At 39.4% G+C, this 17285-nt stretch overlaps 1 protein-coding gene across 6 annotated transcripts in view; it reads right to left on the minus strand.

The window, feature by feature from the left end:
• MCTP1 (multiple C2 and transmembrane domain containing 1) overlaps window positions 1–17285 on the minus strand; it is a 1325457-nt gene that overhangs the window by 78955 nt on the left and 1229217 nt on the right. The window contains exon 19 of one of the 6 annotated variants that reach the window (XM_077289270.1): window positions 4610–5382. The exons of the other annotated variants lie outside the window; for them this stretch is intronic. Within the exon in view, the coding sequence (XP_077145385.1) occupies window positions 5350–5382 (33 nt within the window). The 3' untranslated portion in view covers window positions 4610–5349. Of the gene's footprint in view, window positions 1–4609; window positions 5383–17285 lie in introns of those variants that run through there. 6 annotated transcript variants of the gene reach the window in all.

Genomic DNA, 17285 nt, shown 5'->3' on the forward strand with positions numbered 1-17285 from the left:
ACGATAGAATAGATGTCCTGTAGATATAAAATGTCACAGGCCCCCTACATATAATAAACTTGCCCCCTTTACTGCCAGTCATGTGGCACTAAAGAGTGTTTGGCTTTATTTAACCCATTAAATAGATAATTTTAAAAAAAATACGTGGGGTCTCCCCTACTTTTGATAACCAGCAAAGGTAAAGCAAACAGCTGTGGGCTTATGTTATCAGGCTGGGAAGGTCTCTGGTTATTGGGCCATTCCATCCCCAAAATACCAGCCCAAAGCCACTCCAAAATTGGCGAAGCATTAAATGCGTGAAATCTGGTGCTTTACACGGGTCTTCCTGATTGCCCTGGTGCCGTGGAAATTAGAGTAATGGTAGTTGAGGTTGATGACAGCTTTGAGTTGTCAAAGGCGCCAGATAGTGACTCATTAGTGTTGATGGCTGCTGCTGCGCAGCTTCTCTGATGAGCATTGCTGTCTGTGAATAGAAGGAACTTTACTGCTTTTCACAGTTCCAGAGACAGATTCAAGGGAACATGGACTATGACGGATCTTCGTGGGAACAATACTGGTAACAAATTGGTGAACGAGGGACTGTCTCCTGATTTTATTTCTGTCTTATGTTTTTCAGGTATCCATATTTGAACTATATTGGATTTGTTGGATTATGGCGGACCTGCATGGGTTTGTTTATTTTTTTAAATAAATTGGTGACTGAGGGATAGGATGGGGAGTCTTTATTCAAATAAAGTAATCTACTCTGCGTCTGTGTTTTTATTTTTCATTACTGGGTTAGTAATGGGGGTGGCTGATAGACACCTCTCCATTACTAACCCCAGAGCTTGAGAGCAGCTGTGACTTTTGACAAATTACAGCTGTCATCAACCCCAACTACCATTACCCTGATTACCACCGCACCAGGGTAATTGGTAAAAATAACATTTTTGTGTGTGTGTTTTTTTTCTTTTAAGTTACTCGGTTAGTAATGGGAGGGTCTGGTAGACAGCTCTCCATTACTAACCCCTGGGATTAATGCCAGCTGACATTACAAAGCTGACATCAACCTCATAAACCATTACCCCAATTGACACAGCACAAGGGCAATTGGGAAGAGCCGGGCCGAAGTGCCAGAATTGGTGCAACTGTGATGCGCTAATTCTGGGGAGGCTGTGGGCTGGTATTTTTAGGCTGGGAAGAGCACAATAACTAGGGACATTCCCAGCCTGAAAATATAAGCCCATAGCTGTCTGCTTTACCTTGCTGGTTATTAAAAATAGGGGGCCCCACATCATTTTTTTAAATTATTATTCATTTATTTAATAGGTTAAATAAGGCTAAACACCCTTTTGTGCCACATTAAGGGCACTAAATGGTGAACGTTTATTATATGTAGTGGGCTTGTGACATTATATATCTACAGGATATCTATCTATCTATCTATCTATATATCTAGCCATCCTATCTGTTCTATCTATTATTTAATATCTTTCTATCATCTATCTATCTATCTATCTATCTATCTATATCTTTATATAAAATTACTTTATTAGTTTTATAAACTAGCTTTAAGTTACAAAGAAAATTACAGTATGTAAAAGATGATGCTAAAAATGCATACAGATTGCATACGCATGTCATAGGGATGCTTGGTGAGAAAAATTGCATTGTACTTACATAACACTACCATGACACTCGTCCTACTTTTCTGGATCAACTTTGGACCAATTTTTTTATATGCTAGTGTGACCCCAGCCTAAAAGTTAATATCGACCCTTGAAAGGGCCTTGCCAAATTACTTAAGATAAGAAGTCAAACCAAAAACTCCATTTGCCAACAAGTGTTTCGGGATATTTGCCATTTATCAGTGCAAAGCGGGAAATGTGATTTGGTTGGGTAAGAGGCTTCTAACAAGGGTTATAAGGGGTACTGTTTCTCCTTGTGGAGAGTAACAAGATGACAAAATTGAGCATCGTCAATCTATTACAGTTTTGGGGAGACAATGATAAATTTCCCAGCAGTGTGAGAGAACTATGCTCTTCTATAAACGATTCACAGAATTAGTAACTGGAGAAAACATTGTAGATGTAGATGTTTGTCTGGTGAGGGAACATCTCCCTCACAAGGTGACATAAACCTTGCACACCTGAATAAAGAAAATAATTGAGATTTCATTAAAAGAGGAGAGACATCTATACTTGTAGCGATACTGTATGAGGATTCACAACAGCTTCTTCCATCACAGCTCGCGTAAAATGGCAATGTATTCATCTAAACAGAAAGACCTGTAAACTTATTATTAGCCTGGAATGAAAAGAATGAAAGAAGAGTCTGAACACAGTTGCCAAAAATTCAAATATGAAAAAGAAATTCATTCTGCTCGGTTTTGGAAATTGTGTCCTCTGGTATTGTAGAAAATTCGGAGCGATCATCAGTGAGCAGACCATTCCATAATAGGATGTGAATGGATGTTACCAAGGGCACAGAGGCTGGCAAGCCTCGAACACACTCGACAGTAAATTACCATGAATTCAAATCATCTTTATTAGTGTAACCCCCTGGCCATTGGCAGAAGGGTTACATTGGCACCACTGAGCACCATCTGGCACCATTGAACGCCACTCTGCAGTGTCACTCAGGGATGAGTGATTGGGTGAATCTATAATCTTGAATTGTTTCAGTGCATATGCACAGCGGAGAGTCCAGTGAAAATAAAGATACATAATGAGCCTTAATATCTATAAATGCAAGGAGAAAGCCTCACTTAGATAATCCAATAACATTTACATACTGATTTTCATGAGTGAAACAGTCTACGTTGAAAATAAAGGAGGAACTGGGTGTAATTTGCACAAAAGACTTTAAGTGGATAATATAATGAGCACATCAAATTTATACAGACCTCAACATATTTGGCACAACAAAAAATCTAATGTATATTGTGAAATATATATTTTATGCTATAAATTATAGTAAACAGGGAACATAGGGACAATTAGAATATATCATTAACTGTTTCCTTTGTTTTCTGCTAAAAAGAAATGTGTCATCTGAAAAAATACAGAATATTGAAGTCAGTTTTCTACTATAATTGATATATAAAATAACTAAAATGCTCTAGTTCTTACTATGGCCACTGAGAGATTTTTGCCTTTATGTTTTATATGACTTGATTAATGTCCCTGAGGACAAGGAAAGGCATTGCAAGCCTGTTTGTCATAGACATCAATCAAGCCATGTAGGGTGGACGTAAGCTTGACTTGACTGCAGCGTTTACACCGTCTACACTAGAAAGACACAATTAGCAGGTCGTGTAAAGGGAAATTAAAATGTATTTCTAGCAAAAGGACACATCACTGGAACTCCTAAAAGCATGTTAAGAGACTGCAGAAAGAGAGATATCCTATAGTGAGAGCGCTTTGGGGAGCAAAAACCTCCTGATGGGTTGTCTTTTTTTTCAGCTCCGTGGAGTAGAGCCCACACCTACACTATCAACCAGGGCCAGACTGGCCATCTGGCAATTCTGGCAAATGCCAAAAGGGCCTGCCTAGTCATGGGCTGGCTTGTTTGCTACATTGTTAAAAGAATTGGTGTTCTCAAGACACCCACACTATTAAGAGTTGTGAAGGAGCACAAAGTCGCTGACTCCATCACTTACGCCAGCAGGCCACGGGTATCATTAGAAATACTGTTCTTGTAGTAAATCTTGTTTTCTTCCATGTAGGGTAATATTAGTAATATATCCAATCTGGTGCTTGGGGATAGGGATGGCACGGGCCTGTGTGATTTCAAATGCCACGGCTGAATTTCAGCCCTAGTCCGTACCTGCTATCAACTCATTATAATTAGAAGGATTTGATCAAGTCTACTTTTAGGCTATTCCTGGTATTGCAGTCCATCATCATTCACTTGAGTAGAAAGGAGTGGCCATACCAGGCCCCCAGCGGCGTCTACCTGTTCTGCTCCCCATGACTGACAGGTCGCTCCCTCTTTGTGCATATACTAAGAACATTACCAATCTACGGGAGCGGGACAGGAAGTAGCTGGGGGGGACTGCCTTGGACTAGTCATCTAAGATGCATAGTCCATAACTATTTTTTTTTCAAATTATGTTTTCTCTTAAATTTCACAGTATATCAGAGTAAATCATTCAAAGCTGCAATAATGCAGCAAGTGACTGGTTCATGCTGCCTGTGGCTCAAACAGCCTGAATTAGACTACAGTTCCTTCTAAATCTGTCAGTAGGATCAACACTCTTATGTTGTCCATATGGACATGCAGGACATAGAAAATGTAATAAAATTATACCTTAATATCTGTGATCTGATGTCAGTGAATTCCACATTTTTCTTTATCGGTAAATTAATTGTTAAAATCTATGGGCAGGACAAAGATCTCCCTGAGAATCTGTCTCTAGAGCTTATTTTATAAGAAAGGAGACAGACTGTCAGCCATTACATGTCTCACACTGGTAACTCCCCCTTTCATTTAAAATAACCTTTGGAAGCATATTCTCAGGGAGATCTACATCAGGCGAATAGATCTTCACAGCTTATTTATATATTAAGAAAAAGAAGGATTTCTCTGGAATAAGACATTTGTTCACAGATATCAAGGTATCATTTTATTAAGCTTCTTATGACCTACATGCTTATATATAGACGGCTCAGGACTGGAGGGCTGATCCGACTGATAGATTACCTTTAATAATATTTTAAATGTACCTGCAGTTCTTTAGCAAACCAAATATCTGACATGGGGAAAGCCAACATAATCTGTGCCAAATAACAGACCATATACTGTATTTCTTCTCAGCTATTTCAGCCCGTAAATTCGGGAATTTCATGTCAACTCTGATCCATCTCTTCGCCAGTGTCATGAAAACCGCTGGTTCTCGTTACAAAGAATTATTTCCAAATCAATAGCACAGTCTCATTCACCGTCAGCCTCGTCTACCTTTTTAGATCATCTACTTTGTCAAAACTCACAATATAAATATGTGCAATATTGTTTTATGTCCCTTGCCTTTGATACAGAGGCTTCTACGTCGAAGCTTTGTACCATCAGTCCTTTCTTTGTAGATTTATCACAGTAGTTAAATAATCCGACTTCAATTATGTTCACATTCACATCACACCGAGAGATCAATTGGTCTGCTATAAGAATGACTGGTCTTCAAAGTGGGCGAAGACTCTGTACTCGCAGCTTGCCTGATACAAACTTTCTTTTTATTTAGCTCCTTGATTAAAGATAACATTTCATGTACTGGGAAGTAATAGCAATTGAATGTATTTTGCTGTAGGTGTGAAAGGCTGTGTTGGTTTGCTGTCAGTGCAGCATATGAATATCTTGTCAATATCTGTATTTTCAATCACAGACGTCTTGACTGAAATATGTTTTCTTAGGGAAAAAAAAGAGAGAAAAAAAAAGAAAGAATATGTAAATTATTCAGCAATGCGCAAACAAGCTGGCAGTGCCTATTCCACCGCCAGATCAATATAAATGTATTTTCTTTGGCTACTTCACTGTTCTTGACATTAACATGAATAATAAAATCCCCGATGACATCAGGATAGCATCTGAAATGAGTAACACTTGTGTTTTCCAGGTCAGCGTCATTAGGACACAGTAGGTTACATGACTGAAAGATGAAGGGGCCACTGTACTAGATGGATACCATTATTTTACATTACAAATCCCCCTTCTCATCTAGAAGTAGGTCACAGGGGCTACACGATCTACTTTCCTTACAAGTGAAGGGAATACTCAGATAGCGAAAAAACCCTCCCTCTCGCCTGCCTCGGCGTACAGATTCAATAACAGCTCTCATCACCGGCACTTGGCAAAACGTTTTTGTATTTATTGTGTAGTAAATAAAGCCTAAATGCTTTGAAGCCCCGGTTGCAATCTATCCAGCCATTCACAGCCCAGTAACAGCAGGGAATAAGAACTGCCATCATCTAATGTCTTTCTTTTTTTTTTTATTTCCTCCTCTCTGCACATCTTTTTTTCCCAAGATTTCATTTTTTTTTTTCTAGTGGATCTGTACACGCTGTCATATCTAGGGCAACGGCGACACTAAATAAACAGGGAGATATCATTCTGAAATAGTTTATCACGGCAGAAAACGGTTTCATCGGAAACAATGGTGCGGAGACTGAAAGGTGGATTGGAGAATACTGCTCTGTTCATGGCTGTGCCAATAGAAGGGGAATAAGAGGCAGAACGCATCCCCTCCCTCCTGGAAAATGATCTGCCTTTCCTTCTTTCTGACACATAGAGATTACATACAGTAACACTTCAGAGACGTTTTACTTTGTCACAGACCGAGTAGAACATAGATTCCCATACTGCTAAACCAATCACTGATGTTTCAAACAGCATTGAGAAGCAGCCTGCCATTCAACAGTCTGTTCGGAGCATTTGCCGGAGCGCTTGTGTGAAATATTTGCTGTCGTCTGCCAGTCGGGAGCTTTACCACTTATATTTCCTTACTAAATAATCTGTATTTTACCAGTCATTATTTGCAGAGTTATCATTATGGATCGGGCAGTGAAGAGCATCTATGTGACTTTATTTTTTTTAAAAGTAATACATTTCCTACTAACCAGGTTTTCCCAGTATAAACTATGGCCACCACCATTTTACAGCATTCTAATAGTCTATATGTGAGTCCCCAATCCCCTCTGAATAGCACAAAAAAGACCTTTCAGTATACTCACATAAGTTTCAGTCTGGTGCAATGGACGCATCTCTACTCTTGTTCCAATGCCTCCTCTCTATTTTTTATTGTTTTCTGCATTTTGGGAGGAGATTAGCGATTCCACATTGTTAGCGTAAGGAAGGATTTAATGTCTTCAGGCAAGCCAAAATCTCATAGTCTCACGAGAACTCACTGAAGCAAAGAATTGCTGAGAGTGGTGACTAAGTAGTAAGTGTCCTTACTCAATATGCAGTTATGTATTCTGGTATTTGCGATGCCTACATTTATGCACGGTACGCCCATATTCATGAAGATACTGAATAAATGTGATCTTCATTGTTTTTTTGGAAATCTTGGAAATCACACGTCTGTGCATTTTCTTGGTCCTCACCAGCCGTAAAAAATGAATCCCAGAAACTTTTAAACTGGAATAAGATCTGCTCCAACACAGATGTTTATGTCTTATTCATGAATTGCAAATGTTTAAAAAGTCTCAAAATTGGACACAACTGCACTCCAGTACCTACTTTCAAGCATTTTGGCTCAATTTTAGGTAAATGTGACTTTTGGTGCTGAAACGTCATAAAGACTGTTTGAAACAGAAGTTTTTTGCCAAATACATGAAACGAGGGAGCCATTTTGAAGACTTTGGTGCCGAAAATGGTAACTAGTACCACAAGTGAAAGACGGAAAGTGACTTAAAAAATGTAAATGATGAATCGGAGCAATTATATATAAAGGACATGTAACTTTCCTGTCAGTAAGGTATAGACCATAAAACAGAGTGGTGTAGTGCGTTATTTTTAATTTTTTTTTAATTAAAACCAGAAGTGAATCATAAATGGCAAAAGGTATAAAAGAAGGGTTTAAAGAGGACCTGTCAAAAGAAAAATGGTCAGGTTTTGCACTATTCATTTAATTTATCTTATAATTTATTTTTATAATACCACCATATGGTTCTAGACATATAGACCTTTTTATTTGGTGCAAATTGTCTTTATGGTCTTTACAATGGGGCAGTGCTCACAGGATTTTCTGAGGGTGTCTTTGGGCTGCACTATCACCCTACAGTATGAGCAAAGATCCATTGGTAAAGACCATAAAAATGACCACTTAATAAGAAGGCCACTGTCATGACTCTGACAGGATGGTTCCGCCTCCATCCTGGTCAGGTCAGGGTTAATTCTAGTCTGCCTCTCTTTGGTTCTGGAATCAGAAAAAACCTCTGATTTTGGATTCCTGGTCTGGATACCCTACTTGAGCACCTATACTGATTATTAGTACAAGTGCCGTGTTGCTTCTTTTTCTCTTTGGTTCTGGGGCGGCTATTTATTGTTGGTAGTTCCTGGGTTTGGTGTCGGTGATACTTCCGTATACTCGGCTTGTGGTTGCTGACCCAGGTTACTCATCCGTAATCGTTGTGCCTCTGTGCATGTGAGCTTTTGCTGTGTATGACCCAGTTTGTCCCCTGACTTCTGCCTCTGTATGCTGCATTGTACTGCCCTGTCCTTCCTGGTTATCTGATCCCTTTACTCTCTGTCTTATCCCTAGGTACCTCGCTCTCGTCTGGTTTTTGACCCTCGGCTCTCATTTGACTACGTTTACGTCTGTGCCCTGTACTCCGCACTCCCAGCTGCCTTCCCTGGCCGCACACGCGGTGACTCCGCACCCTGTCATCACATGACTGCTTTGTTCCAGGTCCTGTGCTCAATGCTTAGTCTCAGGTCCTTGTGCACTGCGTACCTTATTCCCCCACTCCTTGCGTTTGTTCCCGTGCCCTCTGATAGCGCCCCCTAGGCTGTGCCAGTAACACCATCGGTCTCATTACAGCCCATATCTCTGAAACAATATAGTGGATTTAAAAATAATTGAAAACAAAAACAGAATATTCAGGGGAGCTGCGGGAGTAAAATAAGAGTAAAATCTGTCCCCTTTTAACCTGGTGACAACTGACAAGCGCTCTTTAAAGCTGTTTTTTTTTCTTGACAGCAACTCTAAGATATCCTCCTTCTAATACGTATTTTCTGCAAATATGACCACATAAACAGAGTTGTTGAGCTTATTATTTCTTTTTAATTTTCCAAGACAGCTTATCAAAGATTCACGGACAGCCAATATTGTTTATAGCCTACTTGAAATACCACAATTAATTAGAAAGTTTATAGATAAAATATGGCTACAGTCCAAAATACTGACAAACACAGTAGCAGCATAAAAAAGAGAACCTGTCACCTCCTTACTGCAGCATTAAACATACTTTAATGATCCAGCCAGGGACCATAGCCAGAGAAATGACTAGCCTGGTGTGGCCCCTAACGGGCTTACCTCAGAATCACTATATGTGGTTGACCAATCTCACCCATAGTGCGAAAACTTTAATCCGAATGTACAATGATTACGATAACAACTTTCTGTACAAGATTGCGCGGCTTCTAAGAAAATCGCAGAAGCATCTGTTTTGTTTCAAAGAAATGAGCAATAACTCTGTTTCCGAATTATCCAAAGACGTACGGATGGCTGGCAACTCTACACAAGAGTCTTTAACGTGGCCTTGTACAAGAGGCGTTGGGCTGCATTCACAAATTCCTAATATTGGTCTGTGTAAGGATGAAAAATAGGACAAGCTCCTTTGTGAAAGGCACACAATTCTTCTACTTTTCTCTGATAGGATTTGTTCCTTTCTACCAAGCATACTGTTTCCGCGCAGACTGTTAATACAGAGATGTGAATGCAGCCTTAGGCCTAATTGCAGGTATGATGACGTTTTTCGAGCCTTTGAGCTAAAATATTTGCACACTGTACTGTTGGCACCTGCCATATCTTTGATATGTATTATCAGTAGAAAATGTGCACAAAGGATATACAAAGAAAGTATAAAGCCCATATACACATCACTTCTTTCATCTGATAAAGATATCACCTTAAAAAGAACAGAATAATATATCTATAGCTTATACTCCAAAATTGTAATTAATCTCTCATATTCTGACACTGTAATCTATGCCGATGCAATGTACTCTACATAGCTTGTATATACAATATATATTCCTCCCATTGTGATGTGCCACCTCTCTGACAATGCATTTTCCATGCTCAAGAACCACAATCTGCTTCATAATCTGACAATACTAGTTACTAACAGTAAATTAATAAGCGGACCTTTACCATTTCCAGCAATCTCAATTTACTGAAAGAATTTCCCATAATGCCAGCATTTGTGGAATAGCAAAAGTTTGTATGGGATGTCAAATATGCAAATTGCCTCTTCAGAGAGGAAGAGGACTTGAACTCTAGTGCCGCCTATTGGAAGTAGCAATCCTAAAAGTCAATATCGACCCTTGAACGATCCTTGCCATATGACTTAGGATAGAAGCCAAACCAGAATCTCAATTTGCAGAGACGTGTTTCAGGGTGTTGCTCCTCCTCAGTGCAAAGCATGAGATCTGATGTTGTTGTATGAGAGGTCTCTGACTAGGGTCTGAGGGCTAACATCTCTCCTTGTATAGATTGACATGCCTGACATACCAGTGTAAGGAGTCTTATAGGCATCCAATGCTCCTCTGGGAAATGAAATATGCAAATTGCAAATAAGCAAATTGCCTCTTCAGAGAGGAAAAGGACTTAAACTCTAGTGCCACTTATTGGAAGTAGCAATCCTAAAAGTCTATATCTCTCCTTTAACGAGCCTTGTCACATGACTTAGGATAAAGAAGACTAAGTAGCCTTCTAATGTAGATTATGGGCCCTATTCATCTTTCGCGTCTTTTTTTTTTCTTTGTCTTTTTTTGCCAAATTCCTCAAAATAATGCACGTGGTTCAAGAATGTTATACAAAATCAAAAACACTTTTTTTAATTCTTTTTGCATTTTTAGCTGAAAAGTTGCAGAATTTGCACGAAAATTTCAGGCATATATAAATCACTCTAGGGGAACATTGGAGCCCATTTGTGCAAACATTTTTATGACTTTTTAAAAAGTAGCAATTCTTTGATCAGTCAAAAACAGACAAACAAAGGGGCAAATTCAATAATGAATGTGTTATTGAGTAAATTGATACACTTCTGAGAAACAGTAGTGTAAGTAGAGTCCAATGGAGACCGATGTAAAATTTGGACCTTGGCCCCCACCTGCATGTTGTTCAGATGTATGGACCCTTGCAGCATTCTAGATCCAACATGACATGCATGTTCACCGTCCGTGTAAAAATGTCCCACTGTCCTGGCTGCTTCCTGTACTAATCTCCCCTAAGGTGGCCCACATCCTGTAATAATATCTCTCATTCTATACCCCTTCCTGGTATAATGTCCCCTATCCTGTACCCCATTATGTTATAATATCTCATGTTCTAGGTCTCTTGATTTTATAATGTTCTCCATCTTGGGTCCTTCCTGGGTGTAATGTCCTTTGTAATGGGCCACTTCCTGGTATAATGACCCCATCCTGGTGTAATGCTTCCTATCCTGGACCCGTTCCTTGTATAATGCTCCCCATTCCATGTCTTAGTATTATGTTCTGCTGCTCTATTCCACTACATTAAATAAAAAAATAAACAATTCTTATCTTCCTCCACTCTCGCGAGGTGCAACGTCCTCTGCTGTAGCTGACTTCAGTGTACTGGTCCGTCGACATCAGCTGCTGGCCAGCAACGTTTTGCAGTGCAGGGTTCCAGCGCTGTTATTGGCGGGCCTGTTTGCGGTCGCCCCTTCTGCAGCCGCAATTGATATGTCCCTGCTGAGAAGTATTTTCTTTTATAACAAATTATTTATTGAAAAAAATAGACAACATATAGCATACTATAGTTATATTCGAGCAGTCTAAATCCACCTCTAGGGGGAGCTTTCTGCATAGTGTTTATATATGATAAATGGGGCTGTTCAGGATTTTAAAAAATTACTAAAAGCAAGAAATTTTACAAAACAAAAACAATTACTCAGGTAAATCCTCTACAACTTGGTTTTGGATTATTATTTCTGGACTGGTTTACAGTTTTGTGAATTTGTACACATAATACCACATATTACTATATAACAAATGTATTCAGTAAGAGAAAATGACAAAGAGGAACTAAAAATAAGGAAAAGTGCAGGTGGCAGGACATGTCATACATCATAAATAGGACACTAATAGTTAATCATATTATATTATCTCCCCTCCGGGCTTTCCCTGGAGCTTCAGTTTTCTTGCGACTATGCATTCTTATCTGGATAGGTGGTAAGCCAGTCTATTGACTTTACAGTTGAATGCTGGGAGATTGAAGGTAACTTTCAAATGTAGAAAAGGAAGCAGCATCCATTCCAGGTGAAGGATATATAAAAAAAAGTCTTTATTCTGCCATCACATCATACAACGTTTCGGCCATACATGGCCTTTGTCAAGTACTTGACAAAGGCCATGTATGGCCGAAACGTTGTATGATGTGATGGCAGAATAAAGACTTTTTTTGATATATCCTTCACCTGGAATGGATGCTGCTTCCTTTTCTACATTTGTGAGTATTGGTCCAGTTGGATCCATGGACTTTGGAGCGTGCATCCTGGTCATTTGATTGCTGTCGGTTGTTGCTTTGTTACATGAAGGTAACTTTCAGTCACTCTAGGGCACATATGTCAAACTCTGTGAGTATATTTAGCGCATGATTATACTGTACAGAAAGCACTATTTGGGGCTATTTTACTGTATGGATCGCTATGTGGGGCCATTATATTGTATAGAGCACTACATGAGGCCATTATACTGTATGGAGCACTATATGGGGCCATTATACTGTATAGAGCACTACGTTAGTCCATTATACTGTATGGAATACTATGTGGGGCCATTATACTGTATAAACCATGTGGGGCCTTATACTGTATGGAAAGTACTATGTGGGGGGCATTACACTATATGGAAAACACTGTTGGGCCATAATACTGTTGAAGCACTTTTAGTGCCCATTATACTGTATGAAGCACTATGTGGGGCCATTATACTGTATAGAGCACTATGTGAGGCCATTATACTGTATGGAGCACTATGTGGGGCCATTATACTGTATAGAGCACTACGTGAGGCCATTATACTGTATGGAGCACTATGTGGGGCCATTATATTGTATAAGCCATGTGGGGCCTTATACTGTATGGAACCCTTTTTGTGCCCATTATACGGTATGAAGCACTGTGGGGCCATTATATTGTATAGAGCACTACGTGAGACCATTATACTGTATGGAGCACTATGTGGGGCCATTATACTGTATAGAGCACTACTTGAGGCCATTATACTGTATAGAGCACTATGTGGGGCCATTATACTGTATAAGCCATGTGGGGCCTTATACTGTATGGAACACTTTTTGTGCCCATTATACGGTATGAAGCACTGTGGGGCCATTATACTGTATAGAGCACTACGTGAGACCATTATACTGTATGGAGCACTATGTGGGGCCATTATACTGAATAGAGCACTACGTGAGGCCATTATACTGTATAGAGCACTATGTGGGGCGTTTATACTGTATAAACCATGTGGGGCCTTATACTGTATGGAATACTTTTTGTGCCCATTATACTGTATGAAGCACTGTGGGGCCATTATACTGTATGGAACACTATGTGAGGCCATTACTCTGTATGAAGTACTTTTTGCACCCATTATACTGTATAGAGCACTTTTTGTGCCCATTATACTGTACAAAGCACTATGTGGGGCCATTATACTGTGTGGAAGGCAATGCGGTGCCTCAATAAACTGTATATAGGACTTTGAGGCCCATTATACTGTATGGAGGGCTGTGTAGGGATTACATTTGAAGACTCATACTGTGATGGGGTCACCATTCTTTGTCCGGGGGATTGAGGGATGGGGGTACAGTAGGATCATCATACCATATATGTGCAGGGTATAATGGAGGAATTCACTGTGAGGGTATCATACTGTGTTTGGGGGCACTTTCGTTTGCATCATACCATATTATCTATATTATTCAAGGCTTTTTATCAGTTATTACATATATAAATTAGGCCATAGGGCCATATGCTTTTTACTGCTCTTACATAACATATTATATTACTCCAATATTTTATTCTAAGATCTATTAATTAACAATGTAATTTGTTTGTGGGACAACGCCTTTAAGTTTGTTCCCATATGAAAAAGTTACCGTAATCATTCTCTTTGATGATAAGGAAAAACGTCCACAATCGTAAACATTTTTTAAAATAAATATCAAGGTTGGCCCGCGACTTTGTCCAAGCTTTTTATTTTGGTCCTCTGTGTATTTGAGTTTGACATCCCTGTTCTAGGGGTATGTACACATGATGCAAACCCCTCAACATTTTCAAAAGGGATAAACTCCAGGAAACAATGGTGTTTTTTTTTCAGAATATTCCTTATTAGTGTTATTTTATAGTTGCCTGATTGCTTTTTTGACGTTTTGACTGCTGGTTTTTCTGAGTGTTTTTCCAACATTTTTGTGGTGTCTTTTGACTAGCATTTTCCTGTCTTTTTTAACTCCCTTCAAGATTAAAGAAACCACTATCGGTTGTTCACACAAAAACACTGGCAAAATGCTCAAAAATACACGCGGGAAACTTCTGGGCATCTATTGGGACTTCCCATTGACTTGTTTTGTAAAGAATAGAGCACCTTCATACAGAAAAAACCTGAAGAATGGTCAGGTCACTTCTTTAAACTGCTTGATATATTTGGAAGCTTGAAGCAGTTAAAAGACCCTCAAAACAAATGCACTGCAACTAATTTCACATAGAATTGCATATGTTCATTCTTTTGAGTGTTTAGTTAATGCTTTTTCATGCGGTTTTCAGAGTGAAATCCACCTGTAAAAGATATTGTGTGCACATACCCTAAAGATTCTTTTACAAGTGAAGATACATTGATAAAAAGGCCCTCCAATTGGCAATACAGCAAGCAGCTTGGAAACACATGCATATGTACTTCTGTTTATTTTTTGTAACTTCTACTCAAATGACTCAAACATTTTCAAATGACTAGCATTTTTCTATTTGCTGTCATTCTTCTGCTGCGAGAGCTTTTATTGTATACAGTGTACCGCTGGCTACAAGGAGACCCATCACCTGAGCTTGGCAGACTATGCGCAGTTAAGGGCAGACATATCATTGGTGCAACCTGTGCAGCCTCACAGGGGCCCAAGAAGTAAAGGAGCCCAAGAAGTAAAGGGGCCCACTTGCACCTTCAAATCAACAAGCCAGTTCTATTACAGAAATAAAGGGGGGGGCCCATATACGGTTCTTGCACAGTGGCCTCTCTCTGTCTGTGTCCACCACTGTGCGCCACCATTGTTACATTCCAGGCAGAGGAGTTAACTCTTGAGATCCCAGCTACTTCTCTCTAGCCCATTGATCTCTCTACAGCAATTAGCTACTTACTTCCTTCTCAGATCCTGAATGAGTTTTCAGTCCTGCAAAATCACCAGACCTATCAGCATTTTCCAGAGCAGTTCTTCTTCTCACTGCTCATATGAGTCATGTGCTTGTTCAAATGCCCTATTATCTCTACATGTAAATATAGTGATAACATTGTAGAATTCAGAACTAGCAATAATAAACCTGAATGGGTCATAGTAGCAAGCAGAAGCTACTAAATTAGAAATGTCACTCAAGAGGATGTTCCTCCACTCAATGGGGGTGTGCCCCTAGCCTGTAGCAACATTGAAGAAAGGAGACTGGAAAGAGTGTAATGTGAAAAAAGTGGGGTTTCTTTATGAATATTAAAACTATATATTTTTAGTTTTCCTCATCCCATTTAAAAATAGTTCTACAAGCCTGGCCTCTTTTCACTGCAGCCATAGTCTCCTATGCAGTGTGTGCAGTATGTGCTTTGTCTAAGTGTCGTGCTACGCCACACTTCACAAAGGCAAATAAAAATGTCAGGCCTCCATTGCTGCAAAAAAAATAATAAAAAAAAGAATTACATATCATGTTATGATAAATACTTTTATAAAAATGGTAACAATTACCTTATGTGGTTTTGAAAAACTATACTCCTTTTCGCAGTCCTTTTATTGCAATTTTTCCAGCAAAATCGAGGCTGTTGGCAAGTATGCCACAACACTCTTTATAGCTGTATCCAATCTAGTGGGGTATGCTGACAAATCAAGTGGTTGCTAAGCAATTAATTTGCATTCCATAAAATACAGTAAGAATTGGCAGAGGTTAAGATGTATGTTTTAAAGATGTCTTAATTTGACAAATTATCACTGTCCAAAGCATATGTTGTATGATATACACTTATTATCCATGGGCCTAGTGTAATAAATCAGGCAGTTCCAAAGAGAATGAGAATCTGAGTACACAGCTACCCTCATGGACAATAAATGAAGTATTGTGCATGTGAGGTCATCACTGCATTCTAATGGAGCATTTCAGCACCTTGTTCTCTGGGCCAGTGCTGGTCCCAGTGGTCAGATTAAAATGATTGGCAAGTTATCTACTATCTTGTGGATAGGACACATCTTGTCACCTTAGGACAACCCCTTTAAGGCTTCATTTAGAATACCATGTTGTATCAGTGTTAAAGGGAACCTGTCACCATGAAAATGCAGTCCAGTCTGTAGGTACAATGTTGAAGAGCTGAGTAGATTGATATATAGTTTTGTGTGAAAAGATTCAGTATAACCTGTGATTTATTAAATTAAGTCTCTTATTTTTCTGAACATTTCAGTCCAGTGGACTACAGCAACTCTCTACTGATTGATCTCCCTCTTATCAAACGTTCTCCACTCCAATCCGTTCTATGGGGAGGCAGCCAGGGTCGTATTTTTGTCCAGCCACTTCACCAATGCCTCCACCTTATGCCAGTCATTGCACTGGTTGCCCATTTCTTACAGAATACAATACAAACTTATCTCTCTCATCCACAAAACTCTCAACATCTTCTCTCTCATCTCTGTCTATCACAATACCAATGCCCTCCATTCTGCAACAGATCTAAGACTCACATTCTCTATAATCCAAATTTACCACTTATGTCTCCAAGACGTCTCTCGTGCAGCGCCATTTTTCTGCGATGCACTATCCCAGATTATCCAATTAATACCCAGCCCCCACATTTTTAAGCGTGCTTTAAAAACACATCTCTTTAGACACACCTATCACCTCACTTCACTAATCTCACTCTCTCCTGTTCCCTCTTTTTAAATTTTTCTCGAAATCTAGTCTTTTTTATTCATCTGTCTCTGCATCCTCCATGCACCCAATAGCACTTGGTAACTATATCGGATCATGCAGCTTTTTGAAATTCCCTATTAATAATAATGAAGGCTGGTCCATACATGACAAGAACTTTTTACCTATTGTGTTTCCCCCCATCTCCTTATAGATTGTAAGCTTGCGAGCTGGACCCTCACTCCTCCTGTAACTGTTGAAGCATGTGTTACATTGTATTGCCATTATTGTGTGGACATGTCCTCACTTAATTGTAAAGTGCTGAGGAATATTTGGCGCTATAGAAATAATATTTTTATTATTTTTAAGGCAGCAGATAAGATCTGATGCCTTACTATTCCCCAAACTGCAGGGGTTTACAATTGAGAGATACCACCCCTGGCCTTGAACCTCTATTTACAAGTCAACTGG

Source organism: Ranitomeya variabilis, chromosome 1, assembly GCF_051348905.1.
Source record: "Ranitomeya variabilis isolate aRanVar5 chromosome 1, aRanVar5.hap1, whole genome shotgun sequence".
In the NCBI taxonomy this organism is placed as follows: Eukaryota; Metazoa; Chordata; class Amphibia; order Anura; family Dendrobatidae; genus Ranitomeya; species Ranitomeya variabilis.